At 42.8% G+C, this 12,736-nt stretch overlaps 1 protein-coding gene and 1 pseudogene across 4 annotated transcripts in view; one reads left to right on the top strand and one right to left on the bottom strand.

The window, feature by feature from the left end:
- The window catches only part of Taf1a (TATA-box binding protein associated factor, RNA polymerase I subunit A), a 37,146-nt gene that overhangs the window by 10,867 nt on the left and 13,543 nt on the right, over positions 1-12,736 (top strand). For all 4 annotated transcript variants that reach the window (XM_059280652.1, XM_059280651.1, XM_059280650.1 and 1 more), the window contains exons 5-7: positions 249-447; positions 5,312-5,442; positions 6,894-7,052. In XM_059280652.1, the coding sequence (XP_059136635.1) occupies positions 249-447; positions 5,312-5,442; positions 6,894-7,052 (489 nt within the window). The remainder of the gene's footprint in view (positions 1-248; positions 448-5,311; positions 5,443-6,893; positions 7,053-12,736) is intronic.
- LOC131925645 (small ribosomal subunit protein eS8-like) lies at positions 9,654-12,136 on the bottom strand (annotated as a pseudogene).

The raw sequence follows: 12,736 nt of genomic DNA, 5'->3' as shown, positions 1-12,736 counted from the left end.
GCCCTGGCTATTCTGGATCTCACTCTGTAGACCAGGCTGGCCTAGAACTCACAGAGATCCGCCTGGCTCTGCCTCCCGAGTGCTGGGATTAAAGGCGTGCACCACCACTGCCCAGTTGAGCTTTCACTTTTGTTTGAAGGTTCTACTGCGTAGTTTTCAGGACTAGGCCAGCGTATGTTACACCTTTCCTGGGGTTTCTGACTATTAGTTCTGACTTTAGCAACAGTGGGTTCTTCTTTTTGGTGCAGATCTCCTTACAACATGCATTGTATCTTTTACATCACGGAATGCTTGAGGATGCAAACAGAAATCTCAGCGATGCAGAGACATGGAGATATGGGGAAAAGTCGTCCTCTCAGGAAGTGTTGATCAACCTTGTTCAGGCCTACAAAGGGCTTTTACAGTACTACACTTGGTCCAAAAAGAAGACGGAGCTGTCAGAGCTTGGTGAGTGGCCATAGTCAGCTTTCTTTTGGTGAAGGGACAGCAGGGCAGCATGGGTCACACAGACCACTGAGCTCATCCAGATGGGATGGAAGACACATTGCTCTTGGGAGGCTGAGGCTATCTTGAGTTTGAGGTCAGGGTGGGTTATATTACATGATCCTGTCTCAAAAATTCAAGCAAGCACTGGGCTTGTATGGGCAGAAATGCTTGTGGTTTTTTTGTTTTCTTCATTAAAGACACTTAAGGTTAAAGATCTTCTGAAAGCTCCTCTCATTCCTCTCCCCTAAATCTACTGCAGGGTAAACCATACAACTGCGTGCAGAAAAAAAGTACAATGTTATCTATCCAAAGGAGTGGTAAATACCAGTCCGAACAGTCACGAAATAACTTGCTCATTTTAGTACCACATGTAAGAAGAAAAGTAAATAACTACTTTAAACCAGTAAACGGTTTCCATTTGCTTGCCTCAAATTTTTTTCTTTTAAATCGAGACAAGGTTTCTCTGTGTAGTTTTGGTGCCTGTCCTGGATCTCACTCTGTAGACCAGGCTGGCCTTGAACTAACAGAGATCCTCCTGGCTCTGCCTCCTAAGTGCCGGCATTAAAGGCATGTGCAACCACTGCCCGGCTTTGGTCTCATTTCTAAGCACAGACTGAAACTAACTCACCGAGCTACTGGGAAAAGAATCAGTGTACCTTTTTACTTTGAAGTATCATTTTGTGCTTCTGTTAGCTGTTACTTTTGAAAAACTAACTCTGCTTCAAACCTTTTATTAAATTTAACACATACAGTATAGAATGAACACATGTACAATTCCCATCCCTGTAACCACCACACAGATTAGGGAACTGGTCATTGCTCTCACCTTAACCTGGTAGTTGTGCTCATGTGTCTTCTTAATGCTTCCTCTGTGCCTAACTAGTAATCACTCCTGAGCTAGCTAGTTAATGTCAACTTGACACAAGATAGAGTCACTAGAGAGGAGGGAGCTTCAAGTGGAAAAAACACTGCCTCCATAAGGTTGGGCTGAGGGCAAGCATGTAGGGCGTTTCCTTAATTAGTGATTGATGGGGGAGGGCCCAGCCCATTGTCATGGGCAGATGGTATTGGGTTCTATAAGAAGGCCGACTGAGCAAGTCAAAGTCATGTAGAGCAAGCCAGAAAGCAGGACTCCTCCAAGGCCTCTGCATCAGCTCCTGCTGCCAGGACCCTGCCCTGTTTGAGTTTCTATCCTGACTGCCTTCAGTGATGAGGAAGTGTGAGCCAGATATAAACCCTTTCCTTCCCAACTTGATTTGGTCATGGTGTTTCATTGCGGCAATAGTAACCCTAAGACAATTCCTCTGCCTTTATTTATATTCTTCCCCATATAACAACTGTAAATGATGCAGGTAATCTTATAAAAGAATCTTAAAAGAATCACAAATCTGAACTTTTATGTATGAAAAACAATCATCTCTACTTTAAATCCTCAGGTTGCATACCCACTCATTAACAGTTTTTTATTAAATCATATCAGGAAGCCGAGGGCAGAAATAGGTACAAGGAATTAGTCATCGCCTTTGATCACCAACTCATCCTAGCAAGAAAGGCACATCAGCCAGCAGTAGCCAGGCTGCCATTGCTTTTGTTCATGACCTCAACGCGTCCCTCGCTCAACTATTAAGTGTGTCTTTCTACACTTTCAGTTGTTCCCCAAGATTTTCTACCTCAAAGTCATTAACGAAAACATCTTAACCTATCTTTACTAACAATTCTGCATGTCTAAATTCTTTCTAAGGGTGGGGGTTGAATCATTAATCTGCTTCAGCAGCAGTGCTTGGAAAAAGTCAGTCACTGTTATTGTACCAGTGATAGTGCCCAGTGAGGGGCCAGAGACCTCCGAGAGTTTTCATGCAGCCCATAGATTAGGAGGGATGTGGTGACCACGAGGTGGTGACCACAGGGCAATAACCAGAGCTGTGCTTAATGACAGCATGAGGTCAGTCAACTATTTCTCTTTTAGACTTCTCACAGATCAGGGGCTTCCAGCCACAACCGTTCACATAGACAGTAGTTTTTATAATTGCCAGAAAAACAGGTTACTAATTACTTTTCATATTTTAGAGTTCTGTTCAATTATCTTAATTAATCACCCAATTCTTTGTTTTTTAGTTACATGAAGTCATTATTGAAAGCTTTTTTAAAGCTATGATGTACATTGAAACCATGAACACATTTCCCAACATAAAGATTAAAAGAACTTTGGCTAGCCTAACACCTGGGATTAGATCATTTTCCTTAATCTTTAACCTAAACCACAGTCTATACGACTCCTCAAGGAAAACTCCCAAGTCCTAGCTGCGTGACACTTCCTTGTTCCTGTGTTCTATCCTCTGCAGCCCCTACTTTTCAGGGGCGGGGGCAACACTATATCTTACCTTTACCTATATTAACTTTGCCACTAACCTAACCTCTATCATAATCTTACTATATGTGTTAGAAATCCTTAATCATCAAAATTCTGTTTAAACTAACACTATTATTGTATAAAATCATTACTTCAATTAACAGTTCAGCTTAAGAGGGAATCATCTTCATAATAATGCACAGGTGAAAATGCCCAGTAGAACAGAATATTTCCATGAGATAATCACACTACATTAGAGGCAGTGGAATCTTCCCACACCCATTCACATCATGCCAGATACCAGAGAACATTTAAACAAACATTTAAAAGGCATCACAGTAGCAAGAGACGTTCTGTAGCTGAAGCCCTGGGGACCTTGCCTATCTGGGATTCACCCATCAGTGCCTTGTATTCTGGTGAACCAAACTCCTGAAGCTCAGTTGCCACGTGCTGCTCCTCTGACATGGGCACCGGCAGAATTGGTTGTAGACTTCAGATCTACAAGGATGTCTACTATAAGAGTCTATTACTGTTTTAGTCCTTATATTTAGATGTTTAATCCATGTTGAGTTGCTTCTTTGTACATAAGATGGGTAACAATACACCCTGTTGTTTTGCATGTGGCTGTTTGATTGTACTTTTTGAAAACTCTTCCTTTCAGTCAGGAGATGATGATGGTGCACACCTTTAATCCCAGGACTTGGGATGCAGAGGCAGGAGAGTCTCTGAGTTGAGTCCAGCATGGTCTACAGAGCAAGTTCCAGGACAGCCAGAGCTATTTTGCAGAGAAACCCTGTCTTGCGGGGGCGGTGGGGGGGGAGGACGCAGAGGGGAGTGTTCCTTTTTTAAATTTGTCTTGTCAGCTGTACTGAGAATCAGTTGCTCATAATCATGAAGGTTTGTTTTGGGGCTCTGATTTCTCTGGTGAGTGGTCTATGTATGTTAATCCTTATGTCTGTAGCATACAGTTTTGATTACTATACATTGTAATAAGTTTGGAAATGATAGTATGCATCTTCCAACCTTGCTCTTTTTAAAGATTGTTTAGACTTTGCTCAGCCCCTTGTATTGTCATGAACTGTGAAATCATTCATATCAACTTGTCAGCTTATGCAACAGCTGTTGCGATTTTGATAGGGATTATAGGATTTTGGATGAACCTTAGCAGTTTTCTACTTTGTAAACATGAGGTGACTTTACATTCAAATGTATTAAACAATATTACTTTTCAGAGTATAATTTTTCATATCTTTATAAATTTATTCCTAAGTATTACCTTTGTTGCTCTTTGAGTGTGTATATGTGTGCATATGAGTGTGTACTTGTGTTCAGGTGTGCGTGAACATTGGGAATGTGGAGACCAGAGGTCAGTCAAGCTTGATTGTCATCCTCAGGAGCTGCTGTCCACTGTTTTTTGAGACAGGGTCTATGTAGCCCTGACTGTCTGGAACTCACCATGTAGACCAGGTTGGTTTTGGAACTCACAGAGATCCTTCTGCCTCTGCCTCCCAGGTGCTGGGATTTAAGGTGTGCACCACTGTGCTCCATCACATAATCTATTTGTGTGTGTGTTAGTTTTATATCCTATGATCTTAATGAATTGTGAATGCTTATAAAGTTTTTAAAAATTAAAGTCTGTGTATACTGTCTGCATGTATGTCTGCACCACATACATTTCTCGTGCTTGCAGAGGCCAGAGGAGGGCATCAGATCCCCTGGGCCTAGATTTATAGATGGTTGTGAGCAACATGTTGGTGCTAGGAATCAAATCCTGGTCCTGTAAGAGCAATTAGTGTATGTAACCACTGAGCCATCTCCACCCACCAGCTCTGAGGAGTTTTTCATGGATTTTTTAAGGCTTTCTGTGTACCAGGATCATGTCATCTGAATGGAGATAATTTTTCTTCTTTCAGTCTAGAGTCATTGCATTTCTTCGCTTCGTTACCCTGATGAAAACCTAGTGTAGTGAGCAGAAGTTGTGGCAGAGGATGCCTTGTCTTTTTCTCAGATTTCATCAAGCTTGTTAGCTGTTTTTTAATTAAATTTAAAAAATTAAAAAAAGTTCAGATGGAGTGAGTCCTTCTGTTCCTAGACTGGTGCCTGTTTTTATGACATAAAGCGTTATTGAGCTTTGTCACGCCTGCTGCCTCTGTAGATCACGGTGCCCTGGTTTGGTTTAGAGGGTGGATCTTCATGCTTACGTTAGTTGATAGTCAGCTGCTTAGCTAACCTTGGGTGTGGTCTACAATGGCTTTTTCGAGGTGGCTAGACTCAGGGTTGCCAATACCCTGTGGGGGAGTTGGGCATTTCATAAGAGGTACTAGTTAGTTCTCTTTGTACTTGTTAGCGTTTACCAGCGTCCACCCAGCATCCACCCGGGCTTGAGCTTTGCTTATGGCTTCTCTAATAATTTTTTTTTGTTTTGCTTATTATGGCTTCTCTAAATGAATGTATGACTCTCTTATGTTTGAGCAGATGAAGATGATTATGCTTATACCGCAAAAACCCAAAACATGCTCAGCCAGAGCTGCAAGACGTCTGCAAATATTGGTGCACTGCTTAAAACTCCTGGGGTTTGGGATCCTTTTGTGAAGAGTTATGTGGAGGTAAGTCGCTTTTCATAGGCCAGGGTGACGATGTGCTTGTAGTCCCAGCGCTGAGAAGCTGAGACAGGATTGCTGCAAGCTTGAGCCCTAGGTTAGCCTGGGCTACATTTGTAGTAGAACTCTCTCAAGAACAAAAGTACAAGATTGTGTTAGTTTAATTTTTGTCATATGATTAGAAGGAAGCTAATAGAGGAAATGCTTAAAGTTTTCTCTTTTTTGGTCTAAATAATTTCCGCTTACTAACATGCTATGTAAGTTAGTCTTGTTTAGTTTTACCCCTGGCTAACTTTTTAATGGTTTGAATGTGAGATGTCCTATAAAGACTAAGTTGCTTGAATGCTGGTGGTCACCAACTTTGTGAGATTGTGGAACCTTCATGTGGTAGGGCCTGGCTGGAGGGAGTGGGACTCACGGAGGGGCCTGGCTGGAGGGAGTGGGACTCACGGAGGGGCCGGGCTGGAGGGAGTAGGACTCACGGAGGGGCCTGCTTCCATCCTTCCCTGGCCAGTATCATGTCATGAGTAGTTGCCACGTGCTTTCACAGACTAAGCCTTCACTGTGTCTTCTTTTTCTTGATGGATTCTGACCCTCTGAACTAACCCAAGAGAGTTTCTCTGTATGGCCCTGGCTATCCTAGAACTCGCTCTGTAGACCAGGCTAGCTCAAACTCAAGAGATCACCCTCCTCTGCCTTTGAGTGCTGGGATTAAAGGCGTGTGACACCACCACCTGGCTAAATCCTTCCTTCTTTTAGTTGTTTCTGTGAAGTTTTTGGTGACATTGATGAGAAAAATAAATATACCTGTCATGGCCATGTGCATAGTGATAAAATCTTGACTGGCAAGTCTGCGTTTTTATTGTTGAACATATGTAAAAACAGAATCATTGCTAAAGATTTGGTGCCATGTAAAAGGGAAGTGGGAAAAATCTGGACCAAATCACAACATAAGGGGTGAGGAGAACAGTGGCTTTTAGAAAGTTTATAAAGCTACCCCGTTCCTCAGAGTCCTTGCAGAAGAACCGAGGGCTTGGGCATGCTTGGCGCTAAAGTGACCATTTTGCTATCAGAAGATAATCTAGTTCATCTGTGAATCACTTCAAAGGTAGGAGATGTAATTATCATGTACTCCTTAGTGCTGAAGTTATAAGAGCGCTGAGGTAGTTGAGTCACACTCTTGGTCAGTAGTGTTCTCTACTTTGGGGACGTGGATATCTTGTTCTTACATTGGGAGTCTACATTTTCCAGTAACAAATTCAAGGAAAAAATGAGACCACATGTAGCCCTTTGATCCTGTTTTGTAGAAGTTGTAGGGACGTTAGAAAAGCAGATTAGTGTTGCTGTTGTCTGCTCTACAGTATTTGTCACTTTTACTGTTCTTAGCATAAGCTTGTAGCTTCTTTTTGTGGAGTTATTATACAGAATTAACCTAAGACGTGCTTTGTTTCATACAGATGCTGGAATTCTATGGTGATCAAGACGGAGCCCGAGAGATACTCACCAATTATGCGTATGATGAAAAGTTCCCCTCAAACCCCAATGCCCACATCTACTTATACGAATTTCTCAAGAGAGAGAAGGCACCAAGAGCCAAACTGATAAGTGTTCTTAAGGTATAGAAACTTCTCCAGTGTTTGAGTAGAAAGGCATTTCTTACATCGCGGCAGCAGGCCGGGGATGTAGCTCAGTGGTAGAGCGTTGGATAGTGTATGCAAGGCCCTGGGCTTGATGCCCGGCACCATAAGACAAAACAACAGCTAGTAAACAGCAGTGTACGAGTGGTGTACTGTGGGCAGCAGAGAACGCTGCTCCCTCTGTGGGCTTTAGGAGGGAACTCCAGCTCCAGCTCCTGAGGAGAAAGTCTCTCACTCTGCTTGGAAAATGCTAGTGATATTTTTGAAAAATAACTGTACTGAGATTTAGTTGACATACTTTACAGGCGATTGTTTTCATACTTGGTTGCACTTTACTGAGTGTATGCAGCCACAGAACCTCCATGATAATGAAGCTCAAGAGTACTTCTGCAGGACTCAGGAGTCCTCGTCTAACCCCCGAAATACCAGCCCACCCACATGCCCCTGTGCCAGGCGGCCATTGGTCGGTTTGTTTTAAACCTCTTCTGAAATTTTATATAAATGCAACCTTACAGTTTTTGCTTTTTTTTTGGTCTGGCTTCTCTTGCTTAGCATATTTTTAGTTTTCTCCATGCTGTGGTGTGATTAATGTATGCATATGTACATATGTGTGCATGCATGTAGAGGTCAGAGCTGGTGGTGTGTCCTCCTGTTGCTCTCCACTTTATTTTTCACAATTGATGATAGCCAACAGGCGTAGAAGTAAGCCCCCTTTGAGCAGGTCCTCACTGAACCCAGCACTCCTCTTTGGCTAAACTGGTTGGTCAGTGAGCTCCGGGGAGCCGCCCTTCACTAAGTTCATAGGCATGCACTGCCTTGACGTGTGAGTTCTAGGGATCTGAACTCAGAGCCTTATGCTTGTGGAGTAGGTGCTTTATTGAGCATGGGCTTTAGTCATAACTTAAATTTCTTGATGGACGAGGAGACGCATGCATGCACGCACGCGGCTCGCACACACACTTGGTGGTGCTGGGGAGTGAACTCAGGGCAAGCGCTCTCTTACTGAGCTACAGTACCAGGCCTTATTTTCATTCTTTCACTGTTAAGAATCACGTGCCGAGACATGTAAGTCTTTGTTCATTTTCTCGGGTAGCTAGCCACCTAAAAATGGGATTGCTAAGTAAGGAGAGTCTGTACTAACCATCTAAGAAACTGTACTGTTGACACCACTACTGTCTGTGGATAAAAGTTCAGTCTCTAGCTCCCCTGCCTCCATCCTGAAGATCATGGCCACTGTAGTGCTGTATTGGGGTCTCATGTGACTTTAATTCGAAGTTACCTGACTGATGCTGAGCATCTTTTGGGAGCTGCTCACTATTTCCTTGTATTTATTTGTCAACAGTTTGTTTAGATATTTTGTGTGTTTCTTGGGGGTGTTTTTATTACCAACTGGGGAGATTTTATGTAATTTAGATATAATTGTTAGATATGCATTTGTTAGATGTATGGGCCTTTTTTGTCTATGGCTCTTTGCTTGCCTCTGTGTGTGTGTGTGTGTGTGTGTGTGTGTGTGTGTGTGTGTGTGTGTGTGTTTTAAGTCTTCTTGGTGCTGGGGATTGAATGAGTTCCTTCAGTAGTCTAAGCATCCACTGTACCACTGTGAGTGTGGTATGTCTTAGTTTGGGATACTATGACCACGGCAACTCTTATAAAGAAAACATCTAATTGGGGTGGCTCACTTACCATTTCAGAGGTTCAGTCCATTATCATCATGATGGGGAGCATGGTGGCATGCAGGCAGATGTGGTGCTGGAGAAATAGCTGAGAGTCCTACATCTTGCAGGCAACAGGAAGTCAACTGAAAGTCACACTGAGGGAAGCTTGAGCAAAAGAGACCTCAAAGCCCGCCCCCACGGTGACACACTTCCTCCAACAAGGCCACACCTCCTAATAATGCCACTCCCTTTGGGGCCATTTTCTTTTAAATCACCACAGTATGTTTCTATCCATGCCTCTCTGTATTATATATACATAATACTATATGTTCCATTTCTTAACAGTGTCTTTCAGAGAGCAGAAATCTCAATGATGTCCAAATTTCAGTTTCCTTTTATGGCTTAGTGCCTTTTATCTGAGAAATTTTTGGTCTTCCAAACTAACGGTTCGCTTTTATGTTTCATTTTTTTAGATATGCTAAATGGTTTTATGCTAAAGGTCTGTGATGGGTTATTTTTGTGTACTGTGAGGTGTAAGATTCAGGGTTATTTTTTCTCTACTTGGCTGGTCTAGCACTACGTTTTGAAAAGGCCTGTCTTCTCCATTGGGAGCTTTACGGTCGTTTGGCCCTGATGATATATATTTCTGTCATTGTACCAATAGCATGGTCACTGTAACTGAGGAAGTCTTGGAATCACATGAAAATTACATTAATCTGTCCATTTTAAAATTTTTTCTGCATTTTCTCGGTCGTTTGACTTTTTATATACATTTAAAAAATCAGTATGTTGCTATAGAAACAAAAGTCTTGGAGGGATTTTGAATCTGTAGATCAATTTTGAAAGAACTGGCACCTTTTATATATATAAATATATATATTATAAAACAATAAGCACCTTTGTTACATGAGCTATGAATGATGATTTACTTGCCTTTCTGGGCCTTGATCTTCCTCAGATAGAACTCCAGCTCCTTGCCTTCTAGCACATAGCCATCTGCTCTGCCACACTGGCCTGGTCTTGAGGCAATACAGGCGAGAAGCTTGCCCTGGTGGAACTGTTCCTCCAGAGGACTTCTGATTTTCTGATTCTTTTTCTTTTCATCATACTTCTTTTGGAGTTTCTTTGATCATTTTTTGTTTAATATTTCTTTCTCCTCAGGAGTCAGCTTGGCCCCCTTCTTGCGGCCCAGGGACAGCGCATAGTGAGACTCATACCACTGTCGGTATGGTGTGTTGTAGAAAAGCACAGTGCAGTTCTTCACCAGGGTCTTGGTGTGGACCAGCTCGTTATTGGATGCATTGTAGACAATATCAGTGATCCTTGTTTTGCGAGTACAACACACAGAGCCCCAGGAAAAGTTCCCCACATCCAGTCTTAGGGCACTTCTTACTGCCTCCGTGAACTCGGACTATGTGTATACAATGAGGGCCAATCTTAGTGTTGGCAGCAGGCTGTCCCAGCTCATCCTTCCGCCTCCTTGTGGTAGGGCTTTGTCTTACCCCTGGTCTTGCTGCGATGGTGCCAGTTGTCTCAGGAGATGCCCGTCACTTGGCACTGGCTGAAAAGAGGAAGCGCAAAGCTTCACAGTCCAGTTTCTAAAATGCAGCCCAGCCTTCTTTTCCTTTTACTCTTTTTTTGTTTAACTACGTATGCATGTGTGGAGCTGTGCACATGAGTGCAGATGCCCGAGGCGACTGGAAGAGGGCACTGGAGCCTCTGGGCTTGGAGTTACAGGCACTGGTGAGTCACCTGACATGGCAGCTGGGAACTGAACTCTGGTCGTCTGAAAGAGCAGCAAGCTCTTAACTGAGCCATTTTTCCAGCCCCAAGAATTGACGTCTTAATGAGATTGAGGTTCCCAAATGGAACGTGACATGTCTCTAGGTCTTCATTTTTTTCTGAAATATTTTACTTTCTGGTGTATTATTTTGATAAATTTATTACAAAATAGTTCATGTTTGGGGTTATTATATAGTATTTGTAAATTTTTTTATTATGATAAATATGCATATCAAAACTTTTCACCTTAAGTAATAGTTAACATTAAAACTTAATGATTTCTTGCTGTCATCACCACAATTTTTGATGTTTTTATTATCACAAAGTTTAGACAGTAAGTTGCTGTTACTGCCTCTTTGATACCCTGGACATCTGTCTTCTCCTTAATGAATCTGCCTGTTCCAGATACCTCCTCTAGGGCAGAGTCACACAGCATTTGTCTTTTGTGTGGTTCTAATTCCATGGTCTCTCGGGTTGCAGCATTTTGGAGCTGCTGTTCTTTGAGAGGCTAAGTGTTTGACTGTGCCTACAGAACACCTTTGGCTGGCTCAGTCACCTGCTGACAGATGCCCAGGTTGTGTCCTATCTGACTGTGGTCAGCAGTGCTGTGGAGGAGATTGCTGTGGGAGTGTTTGAGTGCTTGCTTTTAGTCATTTAGGTGTACACCTAGGGGTGACATTGCTGGATGATATGCGGATTGTTTGCGGAACATTTGGGGGAATCATCAAACTGCTTCCCAGAGCAGCTGTGTCTTCTGTGTGTCCTGCTAGGAACAGAGGAGAGTCCAGGCCTTCCACGTCCTTGCCAACTCTTTATCCCACCCCTTGCTTTCAGATCATAGGTTATTCTAGTGGGTGTGAAATGATGTCTCATTGCAGTTTAGATTTGTGTTTCCCTAATCACTAGTCATGGTAGAACATCTCTTCATGTGCTTCTTGGCCATTTATTACCATCTGTGAGTAATGTCTATTCAAGTCTTTTGCCTTTTTAAGAACAATTAGGTAGGGGTGTGTGTGTTGAGTGTAGGCATTCCCTCCCTCCCGTCCTGAACCTAGGCTCCCCAGCATGTTAAGCACATCTTTAACTACTGAGCTCCAGCCCTTCAGCCTCCCAAATGCTGGGATGCAGAGGGACAGGCTTGAACACTTATTTATGTTTAAGATAAAATAATTAGAGAGAAATGCTATTTTTTCTTCTGAGAAACCAAGTATTAGGAGCTAAGAATATGGTCGAGGGGCTGGAGAGATGGCTCAGAGGTTAAGAGCACTGGCTGCTCTTCCATAGGTCCTGAGTTCAATTCCCAGCAACCACATGGTGGCTCACATCCATCTGTAATGAGATCTGGTGCCCTCTTCTGACCTGCAGGCATACATACAGGCAGAACACTGTATACATAATAAATAAATCTTTAAAAAAAAAAAAAGAATATGGTCGATAGTCTAAGGTCTGTTGTAGCAAAATGAGGATCAGCGCCATAGGTGCAGGGAAAAGCGCAAGTGAGGGGTGAAAGTGCAGAAAGATCTGTCGGGGCTCGGTGGGAAGAGCTGTGCAGGTGTGGTTGGAGTCAGGAAGACAGGGAGGAATAGCACACGAAGCAGACGCAGACAGGCGGCACTGAAGAGCCATGGCTGAGAGCTCCTGAAACTCATCTGGGTGGTAGTTACGTGGGTGTGCTTAACTTCACAAGAACGTGTTGACTGCCACACGGCACTTGTTTGCCATAACAGTACATGTGTTTCAATGAAATACTTTAAGTGAATTGAGACATTCATAGATAAATCATGAAAAAATGTGACTGTTGCAACCAAGTTTAATAACTTCTGTTATTGATGTGTCAGTATTTATTCTGACTTTGCTTCATTGACCTTTTACAAAACCACCAATAGAAACAGACACAATTTGCTTTTTGTTTTGTTGGAAATCAAGTCAAAGTATCCCAGGAAACAGAATGAACTCAATTTTTTTCCCTTCTCATACATTACATCCCAAACAGTTCCCCTCCCTTCTCCTCCCAGCCCCTCCCCACCCACATCACCTTCTTCTGGATGCACTCCTTCTTTCTCTTCAGAAAGGGGCAGGCATGAATTCACTTTTTAGATGAATTTATTTTGTCTGTGTCCAAGTGTGTGTATGTGTGTCACCATGCACTTGTGGAGGTGAGATGATAACTTGTAGGAGTCGGTCTCTCTCTACCTTCCGATCCCCAGGGTTCAAACTCAGACTGCC

The sequence above is a fragment of the Peromyscus eremicus genome, chromosome 15, assembly GCF_949786415.1.
Source record: "Peromyscus eremicus chromosome 15, PerEre_H2_v1, whole genome shotgun sequence".
NCBI classification, from domain to species: domain Eukaryota; kingdom Metazoa; phylum Chordata; class Mammalia; order Rodentia; family Cricetidae; genus Peromyscus; species Peromyscus eremicus.
Note: the sequence above shows the minus strand (reverse complement) of the source record. Positions and strands in the feature narration are given on the sequence as shown.